Raw genomic sequence first — 11,847 nt, 5'->3', positions numbered from 1 at the left:
CAAAAATCCTTGCTTGCAGACACAGCTTATACAGCAACCTTTGGCATTGAAGTTAAACTCGAAGAAAGGAAATAGAGAAAAAATATAATAATAAAATGAAAAGAGTTTTGCGGCGAAGAAGCATCCCAGATTCCGCCAAATTCAGGCAATGGATAGGAAAGTGAGATTAAAGTGCTAGGTTGCTTTTGCCTTTACTTTTTATTTTTATTCTTTTGGATTTTACTCATTTGATTAGCAGTTATTTATGAATGAGTAGCTTATATATGTATATGTGAACTCCCCCGGGCTGTTTCATGATTTCATTTTATTATTGAAGTGGCGCATGGTTGGTTCTTTGGCTGTTATTGTTGTTGTTGTTGTCGTCTAGGTGTTTGTTAAATGAACCTAATCGTTTCCCACCATCGATACCGCTTAGCTTTTGGGGTGTTTTTGTTGTTGGAGTTAGTAGTAGTAATGTCACAGAAAAGGCCCCAGGAGGATGGTAAGGCTCGACCGTCTGAAGGGAACAGTCCTGATCAAGATAAACGGAGAAGGGTTCCAACCTTGAGAAAGTATTCCCCTTCCCTTTCTTGTTTTCCTATTCTTGCTTATATTTTGAAACAAATTGGGTTTTCCTTGTTTGGTATAATTCATGTGTTTAATATGATTGAAGTTCAGAATGGATGAGTGATATTTTTACTGGGTTTATTACTTGCTTACCAAAGTTCTTGATTAAATATGTCTTCCCAATTTGTAAAATGATTAAAATTCTCTGCAAATCTTGAAACTAATTAGAGAACTGAATTACACTTTTTATTTTTCACTTAATTGATTGTCGATTGATCCTTGGACTTTATTTTCTTGCAATTTGTTGTAGTGGACATCCATGAGCTTTCATCAGGGTTATGGGGTTTTTTCTATTGAATGATATGTTAGGAGAGTGAGAGATGTTCTAAAACTGTTATGGCGGATATACATGCTTTTTCAATACATCTGAGGAGGCAAACATATTTGGCTATTTTACCATAGAGTGTTGAGTTGCCATTAGCTTTTTATTCAAAACAAAGTTGCTACATAATTTTGACAACTAAAAATATGAGAAAAGAAATGGTTTGCATGGTCCTAGAAGTAATTTTGGTGCTTTTGGTGTTGGTAATGGAGCAATATTCCTCGAATACATTTTCATTCTCTATGTAGATGAATCTTACCTGTGATTATTTGATGTATGTGATAATTGGTAATAATAATCGATGTAAAATTATGCATTATTTATTCTGTTTCTTTAGGCTGCTAATCTATTTGTAAACTATGCCAGTGTGGTTCAGGAGGTGATGAAGTTGCAGTCTGTCCAACATTTGCTGGAGCCAGTTTTGGAGCCATTGATTCGTAGGGTGGTATGTTTCTTCCTTTGATCATGTTATTTCTTCACTTCTGTATTCTGTTTTTTCAGCCCTTTTTTCAATTAAAATCTTGTCAGGTTTTCTCATTTAACCATGAAATTTAAAGTGTGCATTGATACTATATGCCCTTTCTTTTCTATTCAGTCCCTTCCTTCAGATTGCTTTCAAATATTTGAAGTTTTAATATTTTATACTGAAAAAATAGTAAAATGAAATCGGCCCTCTAAAAACTTATAATTGGGTCTTTTCTTTATCTCATCCGCCCAATATAAAATCCCTGGCTTCACCCCTAGAAGAATAGGGGATGATGCCTCTCAATAATTGAAATCATAAAACTACCATGTCCCATGTCCTTTACTGCCTACTGACAATTACTTTTATCAGCGTCCTGTGTTTGAATCTTGATTCAACTCTAAGTCTGTTTTATAGACTGTCTTGAATGCTTTTCAGTTCATTCAACAAATTCTCTCTGCTTCTTCAGTCAACTGTTTTATGCATCTTTGTAATCGTTTGGAGCATGAATTTTTCTTTTTTTTGCTTCTGTGGGTGGACAACTGGACATGCTGTCAAGTAGGGTTGTATTTTTATTTATTCTGATATTTTTGCTATTTCTTTGTAAACGCCCTTGTCATGGTGTCTGGCATCTAATTTCAAAGCTTTTTCAGGAAAATGGAGCAAAAACTTGTATTTCATATCTGTTTGTAGCAAGCTCCCATATCTTTTACTAGTGTTTTGCTGCACAATACTTTTTAAAAAGTAATTAAATATATTAAGAATTGGATGTAAATTACCAATCCTCTGTTTTGTAGGTCAAAGAAGAAGTTGAATTGGCTCTTAGAAAGCATTTGAATAATATGAAAAGGTATGAATTCAATTTAAAGAAGGAAGAAAAAAAGTATGAATTAGAAATATTTTCTTCCAGAGCTGTGTTAACTTGTTTGTTTATACTAAATCACATGGTAACGCTCCTTGTTTGTTTTAAGGAATGGTGGGAAGGAGGTAAATTCTTCCGAGTCAAGAAGCTTACAACTCCAATTCTTAAATAATCTCTCCCTTCCTGTGTTCACTGGAGCACGAATTGAGGCAGAAGATTGTTCTACCATAAAAGTGGCTATAGTTGATGCTCTTACTGGACAAATAGTTACCTCTGGTCCGGAGTCTTCTGCCAAAATAGAAGTTGTAGTCCTTGAGGGAGATTTTGATGGTGATGAGGAGGACAACTGGGCGGTTGAAGAGTTTAACAATAACATTGTAAAAGAGAGAGAAGGAAAGAAACCTCTTCTTACCGGAGATGCATTTCTAACTCTCACCGAGGGCATAGGTTTAGTGGGTGAGATTTCATTTACAGATAATTCAAGCTGGACTAGATGCCGTCGTTTCAGACTTGGTGCTAGAGTTGTGGATGGCTCTGGTGGCACTAGAGTAAGAGAAGCAAAGACAGAATCCTTCATTGTCAGGGATCACCGTGGAGAATGTAAGAACTTGATTAAATCCATTTTTGATGAACATGTATCTATTTATTGTGTAGCAAATTTCTGCTTAAATTAATATGTTGATAAGATGTAGAAAGATTTCAGGCTAAATGGATGCTTCTACCTTTGAGCAGTGTTGGTTAGTACAGTGTTCAAAACTTGAAATACAAGTCCTATATTGCTATAATTCATATCTGATACATATTGGCAATCACTCCACAATGTTGATGTTACCAAGATGTTGAATTAACTCTAATTTATTGGTCACTTCTAACTTTCTTCACTTTTAGTATAGTCTTAGACTGTGAAGAGCAATATTAGTCTCAGGGTTCCAAGAACAACTAGAAAAAAAATGGGGAGGTTGATATTTGGAGTGCTGGAAAGTTTGCCCTTTCTTTTTTTTTTTTTTTCTGTTTTCTTAGAATTTGTTTTCTTCAGAAGTTGTTAAAGAAACACGTTTTGAACTTTGGTTTCTGGTTGCAGTATACAAGAAGCATCATCCTCCATCTCTTTCTGATGAAGTATGGAGATTAGAGAAAATTGGCAAAGATGGGGCTTTCCATAAGCGCTTGAGTCGGGAAAATATCAACACTGTTAAGGATTTCTTGACCATGCTCTGTATAAATCCTCCAAGGCTTCAACATGTGAGATTCTTCTGCTTTATCTCTCTTTTTGTGAAACTTGGAGTTTAATCAGTTTTAAGTACTCATTGAACTTAAGCATGTTTGGTTAGCTTTTAAGAAGGAACTGTGCTGTGAATGTTATAGGATTAGACCACACAAATTCATTTATGAAAAATATAACGTAAAAGGTTCCTTGGACATTTATTTCATATTACTTCCAACTTTATGCAGTTTACTTACGGGACCCTATGCCTGCATTGATTAAAGTTTAGTTTTGCTACTGCACCATGGATATTCTTTTATCAGCAAATAATTGAACAATGATATAAATTTGGAAATTAAATGTAACTTAGCATCTCTAAGATATCCATGCTTTGCCGAAGCTTCACCATGTTACATGTTGACTATTTGACACCAATTTAAGCAGCTTTGATGCTTAAAGGTAGTATTTTGATGATGCCAAAATGCTAAAAGAAAGCAATATTTGTTTCATGAGATATTTGCAGATCCTCGGCACCGGTATGTCTGCTAAGATGTGGGAAATCACCGTGGAGCATGCTCGAACATGTGTGCTTGATAAGAGGAGGCACGTGTATTGCCCTCCTGGTTCTCAACAGAAATCTGGTGTGGTCTTCAACGTCGTGGGACAATTGACAGGACTACTTTCAGAATGCCAGTACCTTACAACTGATAAGCTATCAGAAACTGAGAAGGTAAAACTTCCTTTATCTAATCTTATTATTATTATTTCTTTGCATTTCTTCACTCCTTTCATTAATGGCTTCTGATTATCTGCTTGCCCATTAGATTGAAGCTCAAAACTTGGCAATTTCTGCATTTGAACATTGGGCAGAAGTCATCTCGTTTGACGACGAAGCCTCTCTCATAAGTAGTTGTTCAAAATTAGCTAAGATTCCTTGCACAAACTCTGCCAAGACAGAGAATTCTAATGGTAGCAAGGTTTTGGCTTCTCAAAAGATGGATGGATATGATTATGCTCAAACAAGTGCTTCTTCTCCCGATATCATCTCAACCATCTATTCAGTTTGGGGTATGGGTGGATTGGAGGATTATGCCCTGCATGGTATCGAAAACCCGGATCTTAGATATGATCAAACATTGAGTTATCCTGGCCAAGTCAATAATTCCCTAACGTGTGACGCAGATATTTCTCAGACTTTTGGTGACGAGGATCATCTTGGATATTTTGATGGTGATCTTCATTCCCAGGGCCTTGGTTTGGAGTCACAAGCGGATCTACAAACTGCTGTTGACGGATTCCTTGTGCAACGTAAAGTTGCTGACCAAGCGAAGAGTAGATGGACCAAGGTTTTTAGTGTACTGAAGTGGTTCTCTATCAAAAGAAAAGTTAAAGAAAAATTTCTAGGTCTGAGATATGGCACTGGACTTTAATACTTTTACAGGTGCAGTCGGAAATAGTAGGGGGGAGCCAAGTGCTGCCTTATTGAATTTTGGTTGGTTATAGAATTGAAGAGGTTGAAGTATCCTAGGTTCACACCATACAGCTGCTTGTTTACAAATCCTTGGTGGAGGTCAGAAATGCAGTACTCTGTATCATATTACACTGTAAATATTATATTGATGAGCAACACAGAATTTCGCAGATTTTTAGTTGTAAATTATCACTGTTGCTTCAGTGGAAGCATGGACCATGCATGAATGAAATGCTTTTGTTTGATAACTGCAAATTTATTGCATTTTTTGTATATCCGCTTTCTTTTCCGTTTTCTCATCGTTCAGCTCTTTTCTTGTATACTATAGGCAATCTTATGTATTAATTAACTTATTAATGATAATGGAAAAAAAAGGTTGAAAACACGTACTCTTACGTATAATTTAGGTACTTATGTACTAAATTAAAGAAAATATATTAAATATCATTTTATGATTTAAGCCTAAAACGAGGGAAATAAATGGAAAGTAAGAGAAAATGTGATATTTTCTTTGTTTGGATAAATATTTTTTTATTTAAGAGAAAATACCTTTTGCTGTATGAAAAACTCTACTTTTTGGGATTAAAATGTGAAATAAAACATTCATTATGGTAAATTTTTTTCTTTCCTTTACTAATTTTAATTATTTAAACAAAATATGTATTTTTTTTCTTAACCTTTCTTTATAATTATTTAACTGAACATAATGGAACATTTTATTCAGACTGAATTTGAATTGACTCTAATTTCTTATTTATTATTCCAGAAATAATAAATATTTAAAAATATTATAATATTTTATAAACAAACTTAAATTAAAAATATTAATTTCTATTATTAAAATTTTAATCGGAAGTGAACCCTAAGGTTATCCAAATTCGGTCCAGGCCGGGCCCGCCCTACAAAAACGTAGGAGTTGAATCATTTTAGTGAGAAAATTAAAGCCCTATTGGCGTTTTCCTTTGGTCGACAATCGACAATCCCCACCCAGCAGCTAACTTCTTGTTTTTATTTTTGTTCTTCAGTCTGAAAATCAGTGAGAGATCGAAGAGATGGCCTTTTTCCTTGGACAAAGTAGCCTTGCGAACCACTTCCGATCTTATCAGGTATTAAAGCATATAAACATTTTATACGTGTATAGATCTTTGTTGGGTCTTTGCTTGATTTGTTCATAGCTCTATCTAATTCGGTCTATGAAAATTGTCCTCTGATTAAAGCAGAAGGCAGAGGCTTCCATGGCTGTGCCAACACGAGCATTTCATGTTGAACTTGGGGATCGTGAGAAAGCTGTGAGTTTTCCCCTTTACTGTATTTCTTTCTGAGTTCGACTTCCTTGATAATAAATATATATGCCCTTTTGATTCTTTTCATTTTTACTCTTTTGATCCGCTTTGAGAATTTCAATTTCGAGCATTTGGTTCAGCTCATAATTCCATGAGGTAGTGTTTTTGGGTTTTATAGGTGCCATTGCATCTTCTTTGAGTTGGCCCATGTTAATTGATGGAATTGCAGAGGAGAAGAATATTATTTGAAATGATTCAGAATTTTGGTCTGTTTTAAACCTTCTTGATCGTGATTTTCAAGAAATTTTTTTAGAAGGGATTTTATGTTTAGCTACTGAGTGATTACATTGGATACGGGAAATGGGTTTTGATTATTGATGATTACTTATAATCTAATTATTCTAATCCTTTAATCAGTTCCGTATTTTGTGACATGGAATGGGGAGGATTAGAAGTCATCAGATCTTTTTAATATATATTCACGTGTGTGTGTTCTTTCATGTGATGCTTTTGTGCCATACTTGACATCGTGTTGATATGGATTACACCCTGCAGCTCTTGGCAAAGGACCCTTCGTTAAGTCGTTTTAAATCTTATAAGAAGAGTGTGTCGACACTGAAGAGAATTGGGGATGTTCTTACAGTTGTTGTTGTAGCAGGTGAGCCTACTTTTGCTAAAAGTTGAATGAATTGGCTCTTGAATATAACTCCACAAGAAGTTGGATTTGATTCTCTGCTATCCTTTTTAGATATGCCCTAAATATGTCTCTAATGTTTGGTAAATTTGGATATTATACTTTGATTGTAACTGGAAATCTTCGTTCTTTTGAATCTTTTTAGTTTTCACTTTCCCCTTTTTTCTTACTCCCCCGGGGGGGGGGGAGACTTGAAATGAAAGAATGCTACCTGTTTGGTGATGAGTCCTCAACTTGTCAATGGCTAGATTGTAAGAATTAGTTTGGTTAATGGCTACTCTCTTATAGAGGTGATCATGGGTTGGGCTACTTGACGGCCCGCCCAAAAAATGGGAGGGTTCAGGTAAAAATATAGTCCCGAAATATGGGTTTGGGCAAAAAAAGAGGCCCATTTAGAAAACGGGCTGGGCCTTGGCTAAAACTTTTTTGGCCCGGCCCCGGCCCCGGCCCGGCCCGAATTATATATTATATATATTTTTATTTTTTATCAAAATATACTTTTTAATCAAATATATATTAAATATATACTTTTTTGGTGTTGTAAATTTAATATGGGCCGGGCCTAGAAAATGGGCCTAAAATTTTATCTGGGCCCAGCCCGGCCCATGATCACTTATGCCCTCCCTTACCCTTTCAATGAGATTGTGAAATTATGAACCAATTCACGAACAAGGTAAGCATGTTGAATCAACCTTAATAGATTTGATGGATTAGAAAGTGTTACGATTTCTAGAGTTCGCTGTCCTGGACCCTGCATAAGATCAGAAAGAAATATAGTGTTTCTGCTTAAAACGGATGAGCATCTATGACTAAACTTGTTGTATGATGATGGTGTTTTGTTCATTTGTTTCAGGTTGTTGCTATGAAATTTATGTCAAGGCAGTAATGCGAGAAGAAGCTAGGAACAAGGCAAAGGCTGGTGGTGGAAGTAAATGAGGCTGTGCAAGCTTTGGCCTGTGTGTGGAAACGAAAAAGTGGATGTCAGCATTTCATCTTGTTTTTGGCAATGCTGTTTTAGATTTTAAAGATTTTGCCTAGTGATAAATAAGCAAAACTGACATATGTTATGACATTGTTGAAGACCCTAGTCTGCAAATTTCCATCATGTTCTCATCATATGAATTCTGTCATAAAAAAAAATGATGATTCCAATAATTATAGAAACTAGCCCGTTAATAGGGTTTGGAGTATGCAGTGTGACATGAAGGAAACTCCCAAATCCTTGCTGGTATTGGTGGGGTGCATCATCAACATGATGTTGAACCACAAGATCCGATTGCATTGTAGTAAGAGCTTTGTCGCATTTAACTTTGATAATTGATGTGGGAGTACGATCAATTGTTCCTGCAGTAATCATGTTTGTAGATTGTAGATGACGTGGGTTAAAGATGAAAGAAGTGAACCAAACCGAGCCTTGGGGATTTAGTCCAGATGGTATCCTTTAATTCTAGCGGAGCAGGTTTTTTATATTATTTAAATATATTTTGATTGAGCTTCAACAAGATGGTTGTTGAATGGTTGGCCTAGGCCCATCTCACTAATAAAAAGGGGGCTTGAAAGTGCTGATTGTAGGTCAGGCTTAAAATAATTGCCGATTCCTCCTAATGCCACCAGCTTTATACAGGTTCTCCTCTTCTTTACTGGAGTTTTGCTCAAGTTGGAAACCGGGAAATAAATTCATTTTACAAAAAAGATTGTTGTCCTGATTTAGGTGGGAATGGGATGAGTATATTAATTAATTAATATTTTTTTATATATAATATAATATAATATCATTTCAACTCCAATTTAGAGGAAATGGAGATAATTAGTCATTTCATATTGGATTATGTTTTTCATTTTGTAATTGAGATTTTTTAGTTTGATGTAATACAGTTTAAATTACAAGGATTATTCGACCTACTTATCTCCATTGGAATGAAAAGGATTAAGGAAAAATACAAAAAAGAAGAAGGAAACCAAAATTGAAAACTATTAACTAAATGTGCAAAGTTTTTATTGTTTAAAAACTTTTAAATAAAAATTTATATTAAAGATACAAACGGTAAAAAAATTGGATACAAGGAATATTTCTTATGAAACAGTCCAAATAAAAATTTATATTAAAGATACAAACGGTAAAAAATTGATTTTGTTAAATTTATTTTAATTATTGGAGGCCAGTGGCAGAGGGTACTACATTTTACTGCTTTAGTCTGAAGATGGTATAAATTCCAGTAATTTACTCACTGTGTGTCCTAATTCTATATGGGCGGCCACACTTGTATTATTAATTTATATTATATAATATCTTTTAATTATTTTTGAGATGCAATTATTACTTAAACTTCAAATTCAATATCTGTGAGCTGTAATCGCATACACGAGAATTTTGAATTAATAAAAACAAAATTAAGAAAGGAGAGAGAACAAACAAAAAAAGTCTTCTCTATCTTTGTTCTTGCCTTTAACATCAACAACAAAAAGAAAAACTGAATTATCGAAGGAAAGATCTGAAAGAGAATGGCAACTTTTGCAGGGACTACCCAGAAATGCAAGGCTTGTGAAAAAACTGTTTACTTGGTTGACCAGCTTACTGCTGACAACAAAGTTTATCATAAAGCTTGCTTCAGGTGCCACCATTGCAAGGGTACCCTTAAGGTTTCATTCACTCTCACATATACATGTATTTTGTGTTGCTTTTTCATCTTAATCCAGTCTTTTTGTTAATTAGTTTATCTTGGATTTGTGTGTATCTGGGGTTTAAATAGTGTTACTTTTTTTTAGTCAGTCCTTTCTGTTGATTGATTATATGTTGCAGACAGACAGCTTTTATGATCAAAGCTGCCTGCCATTTTGTAACTTGTGTTTGAGATCTCATCACTTGTTATAGAATTGAGTTACATGTACCATGTGGCTTCATTGCTTATCTATTTTTTTCCTGAACTTGGTTGAGTAAAAACTTATCAGTTTAGGTTATATAGGATTTGCTACTGAGAATTCATAAAATACAATCACCTGGTCAACTGTTTTTGGTGGAATCACAATTAGATTGTGCCCAAAACATTGAAGCCTGAGCTACAAATGGCTGAAAAGTGATCACTTGTATGTATTAAATGTAGGGATATGAAATGGTCTACTGGATTTGGTACACATACGCTTTTCTTTTTCATTGAGTGTCTAGGAAACAACGGATATGATTTGGACTACTTTCACCCTTTTTCCTGTATTCAACTGCACACTCGTATTAGTGAACATATCGGATACGAATAATCAGGACTCCACAACAATGAAAACGTCTGCACACTCGTATTAATTCATGTCTGCTTGGCTGTATTGCACCTTGAACCCCTTACTTCTTTATCCTATGTGTTGTTTACTCATCTTTTCTGACAAATTTGCAGCTAAGTAATTATAGCTCCTTTGAGGGTGTCTTGTATTGCAAGCCTCACTTTGATCAACTATTTAAGATGACTGGCAGCTTGGATAAAAGTTTTGAAGGTGCTTACTAGTTAGTGAGTTGATTTCAGGTTTATTTACTTTCCCGTTATTTCTGCTTCAAAAGCCCGGTTATTTTGATTGTTTTGTCTTTGTCAGGAACTCCTAAAACCGTTAGGGTAGACCGATCAGCTGACCAGGTACCTCTGTCTTCCCTTTCTTGGCCACATAAATCTTGCTTAGCCCTTAACTCAAACTACCATACTTGATCATCAAGGACTGTTATAAGTTGATACTTAATTCTGAGTGGAACTCTGCAGGTCACCAACAGCAAATTTTCGGGCTTGTTTGCCGGAACTCAAGAGAAATGTGTTGCTTGCAAGAAAACTGTGTACCCGATTGAAAAGGTATTCGTCCCAATTTTAAATTATTAACTGCATAACTTGTAGGAAAAACATATCTTTTTGTCTCATCAAGTTTTGCATCAATGATTAAGAATGATAACTGGCCAAATTAAGCTGGTTCTGTTGTTCTCGTTTATGAAACAAAGCCAGTCAATTTTGCAGAGTCACCCTAGGTAATATGGATTTACTTGATTGCTACCGAAAGCTAGAGTCCTTTTGTACAACACTGCATTGCCTTAAGTACATTTTTTGATGGTGTTTGAGTTTTACCGGTTTTCCCGAATCCTCAGGTGGCGGTTGATGGCACTTCATATCACAAGGCTTGTTTCAGATGCACGCATGGAGGTTGTGTTATCAGCCCGTCAAACTACGTTGCGCATGAACATCGTCTATACTGTAGGCATCACCACAATCAACTGTTCAAACAGAAGGGTAACTTCAGCCAACTCGGCAAGCACGAAGAAGCTAAAGGGGTGACTGAGAACACTGTGGCCTAAGGATCCTGTCTTCAAGCATGAATCGGTTTCAACTTGTGAAGCATACAAAGTGCTATTATTGTGTTAATCCTGTTATATGTATTTGTCGTCGGAGATAAACATTCAGCTGAAGAGTTTGAGTTTATTGATATAATTTTTTTTTGTGATCTTTTTGAATTGATGCATTTGAGTACAAAATTGGTGTTGATTCGTGTATGGTCCAAAGAATAATCGGATTGATTTATGGAATGCAATACATATCATGTTAAGCAATAGTATTTCTTTTGTCGTATAATAATAATTCAAACCTAGACTATTTTTAGAAAGATGAGCACTCAACTAATAAGCCATAACTTAGATCTAATGGTATTAACTTGAAAGCCATTTTTACCTACAAGCTGTGTAACACATTTGTGGAAAGTTGTGTAAACATATTTGATATTCCTTGCTAGATAAAGTCCAAGAGGTAAATATGCTTCGTAAAAAAAATTACGTTTAAGTTGTAATTATCAGATCAACGTTGCATGAACGTAATATCCTTAGTCAGTGCTTTGATACGGTAGGATACTGGTAAAGCAGTTGATTATCTTTTTAGTTATGAAGCAACCATCCTTGATAAGGCACCTTAGGGTTCAAGGTGAAGGA

The 11,847-nt window shown here is 35.2% G+C and overlaps 3 protein-coding genes across 7 annotated transcripts; all 3 read left to right on the top strand.

Annotated features, from left to right (window-relative positions):
* On the top strand, positions 1-5,176 carry LOC107939795 (calmodulin-binding protein 60 A). 4 transcript variants are annotated; one of them, XM_016873174.2, is made up of 8 exons: positions 48-178; positions 368-551; positions 1,295-1,373; positions 2,189-2,241; positions 2,363-2,853; positions 3,335-3,495; positions 3,981-4,187; positions 4,282-5,176. In XM_016873174.2, exons 2-8 carry the CDS (start codon positions 379-381, stop codon positions 4,885-4,887), a joined length of 1,770 nt encoding a protein of 589 aa, XP_016728663.1. In that variant the 5' UTR covers positions 48-178; positions 368-378; the 3' UTR covers positions 4,888-5,176. The 4 variants fall into 4 exon arrangements, with proteins under 4 accessions (XP_040963774.1, XP_016728664.1, XP_016728663.1 ...); XM_016873175.2 differs by lacking the exon at positions 368-551 and having other exon boundaries at positions 43-178; XM_041107839.1 differs by lacking the exon at positions 368-551 and having other exon boundaries at positions 65-160.
* A 622-nt stretch (positions 5,177-5,798) lies between these two features.
* On the top strand, positions 5,799-8,095 carry LOC107939776 (succinate dehydrogenase subunit 7A, mitochondrial). Of its 2 annotated transcripts, none has more exons than XM_016873148.2 (4): positions 5,799-6,034; positions 6,149-6,217; positions 6,767-6,869; positions 7,759-8,095. In XM_016873148.2, the coding sequence occupies exons 1-4, from the start codon at positions 5,981-5,983 to the stop codon at positions 7,839-7,841; spliced, it is 309 nt and encodes a 102-aa protein (XP_016728637.1). In that variant the 5' UTR covers positions 5,799-5,980; the 3' UTR covers positions 7,842-8,095. The 2 variants fall into 2 exon arrangements, with proteins under 2 accessions (XP_016728637.1, XP_016728636.1); XM_016873147.2 differs by having other exon boundaries at positions 5,860-6,034; positions 6,146-6,217.
* Positions 8,096-9,264: 1,169 nt separating this feature from the next.
* On the top strand, positions 9,265-11,475 carry LOC107939794 (LIM domain-containing protein WLIM1). The gene is made up of 5 exons (XM_016873172.2): positions 9,265-9,545; positions 10,289-10,385; positions 10,482-10,522; positions 10,643-10,729; positions 11,017-11,475. Exons 1-5 carry the CDS (start codon positions 9,408-9,410, stop codon positions 11,221-11,223), a joined length of 570 nt encoding a protein of 189 aa, XP_016728661.1. The 5' UTR covers positions 9,265-9,407; the 3' UTR covers positions 11,224-11,475.
* Positions 11,476-11,847: the final 372 nt, after the last annotated feature.

Source organism: Gossypium hirsutum, chromosome D12 (genome assembly GCF_007990345.1).
Source record: "Gossypium hirsutum isolate 1008001.06 chromosome D12, Gossypium_hirsutum_v2.1, whole genome shotgun sequence".
Classification (NCBI taxonomy): domain Eukaryota; kingdom Viridiplantae; phylum Streptophyta; class Magnoliopsida; order Malvales; family Malvaceae; genus Gossypium; species Gossypium hirsutum.
The sequence above is the reverse complement of the archived record's forward strand: the minus strand, read 5'-3'. Positions and strand labels throughout refer to the sequence as shown.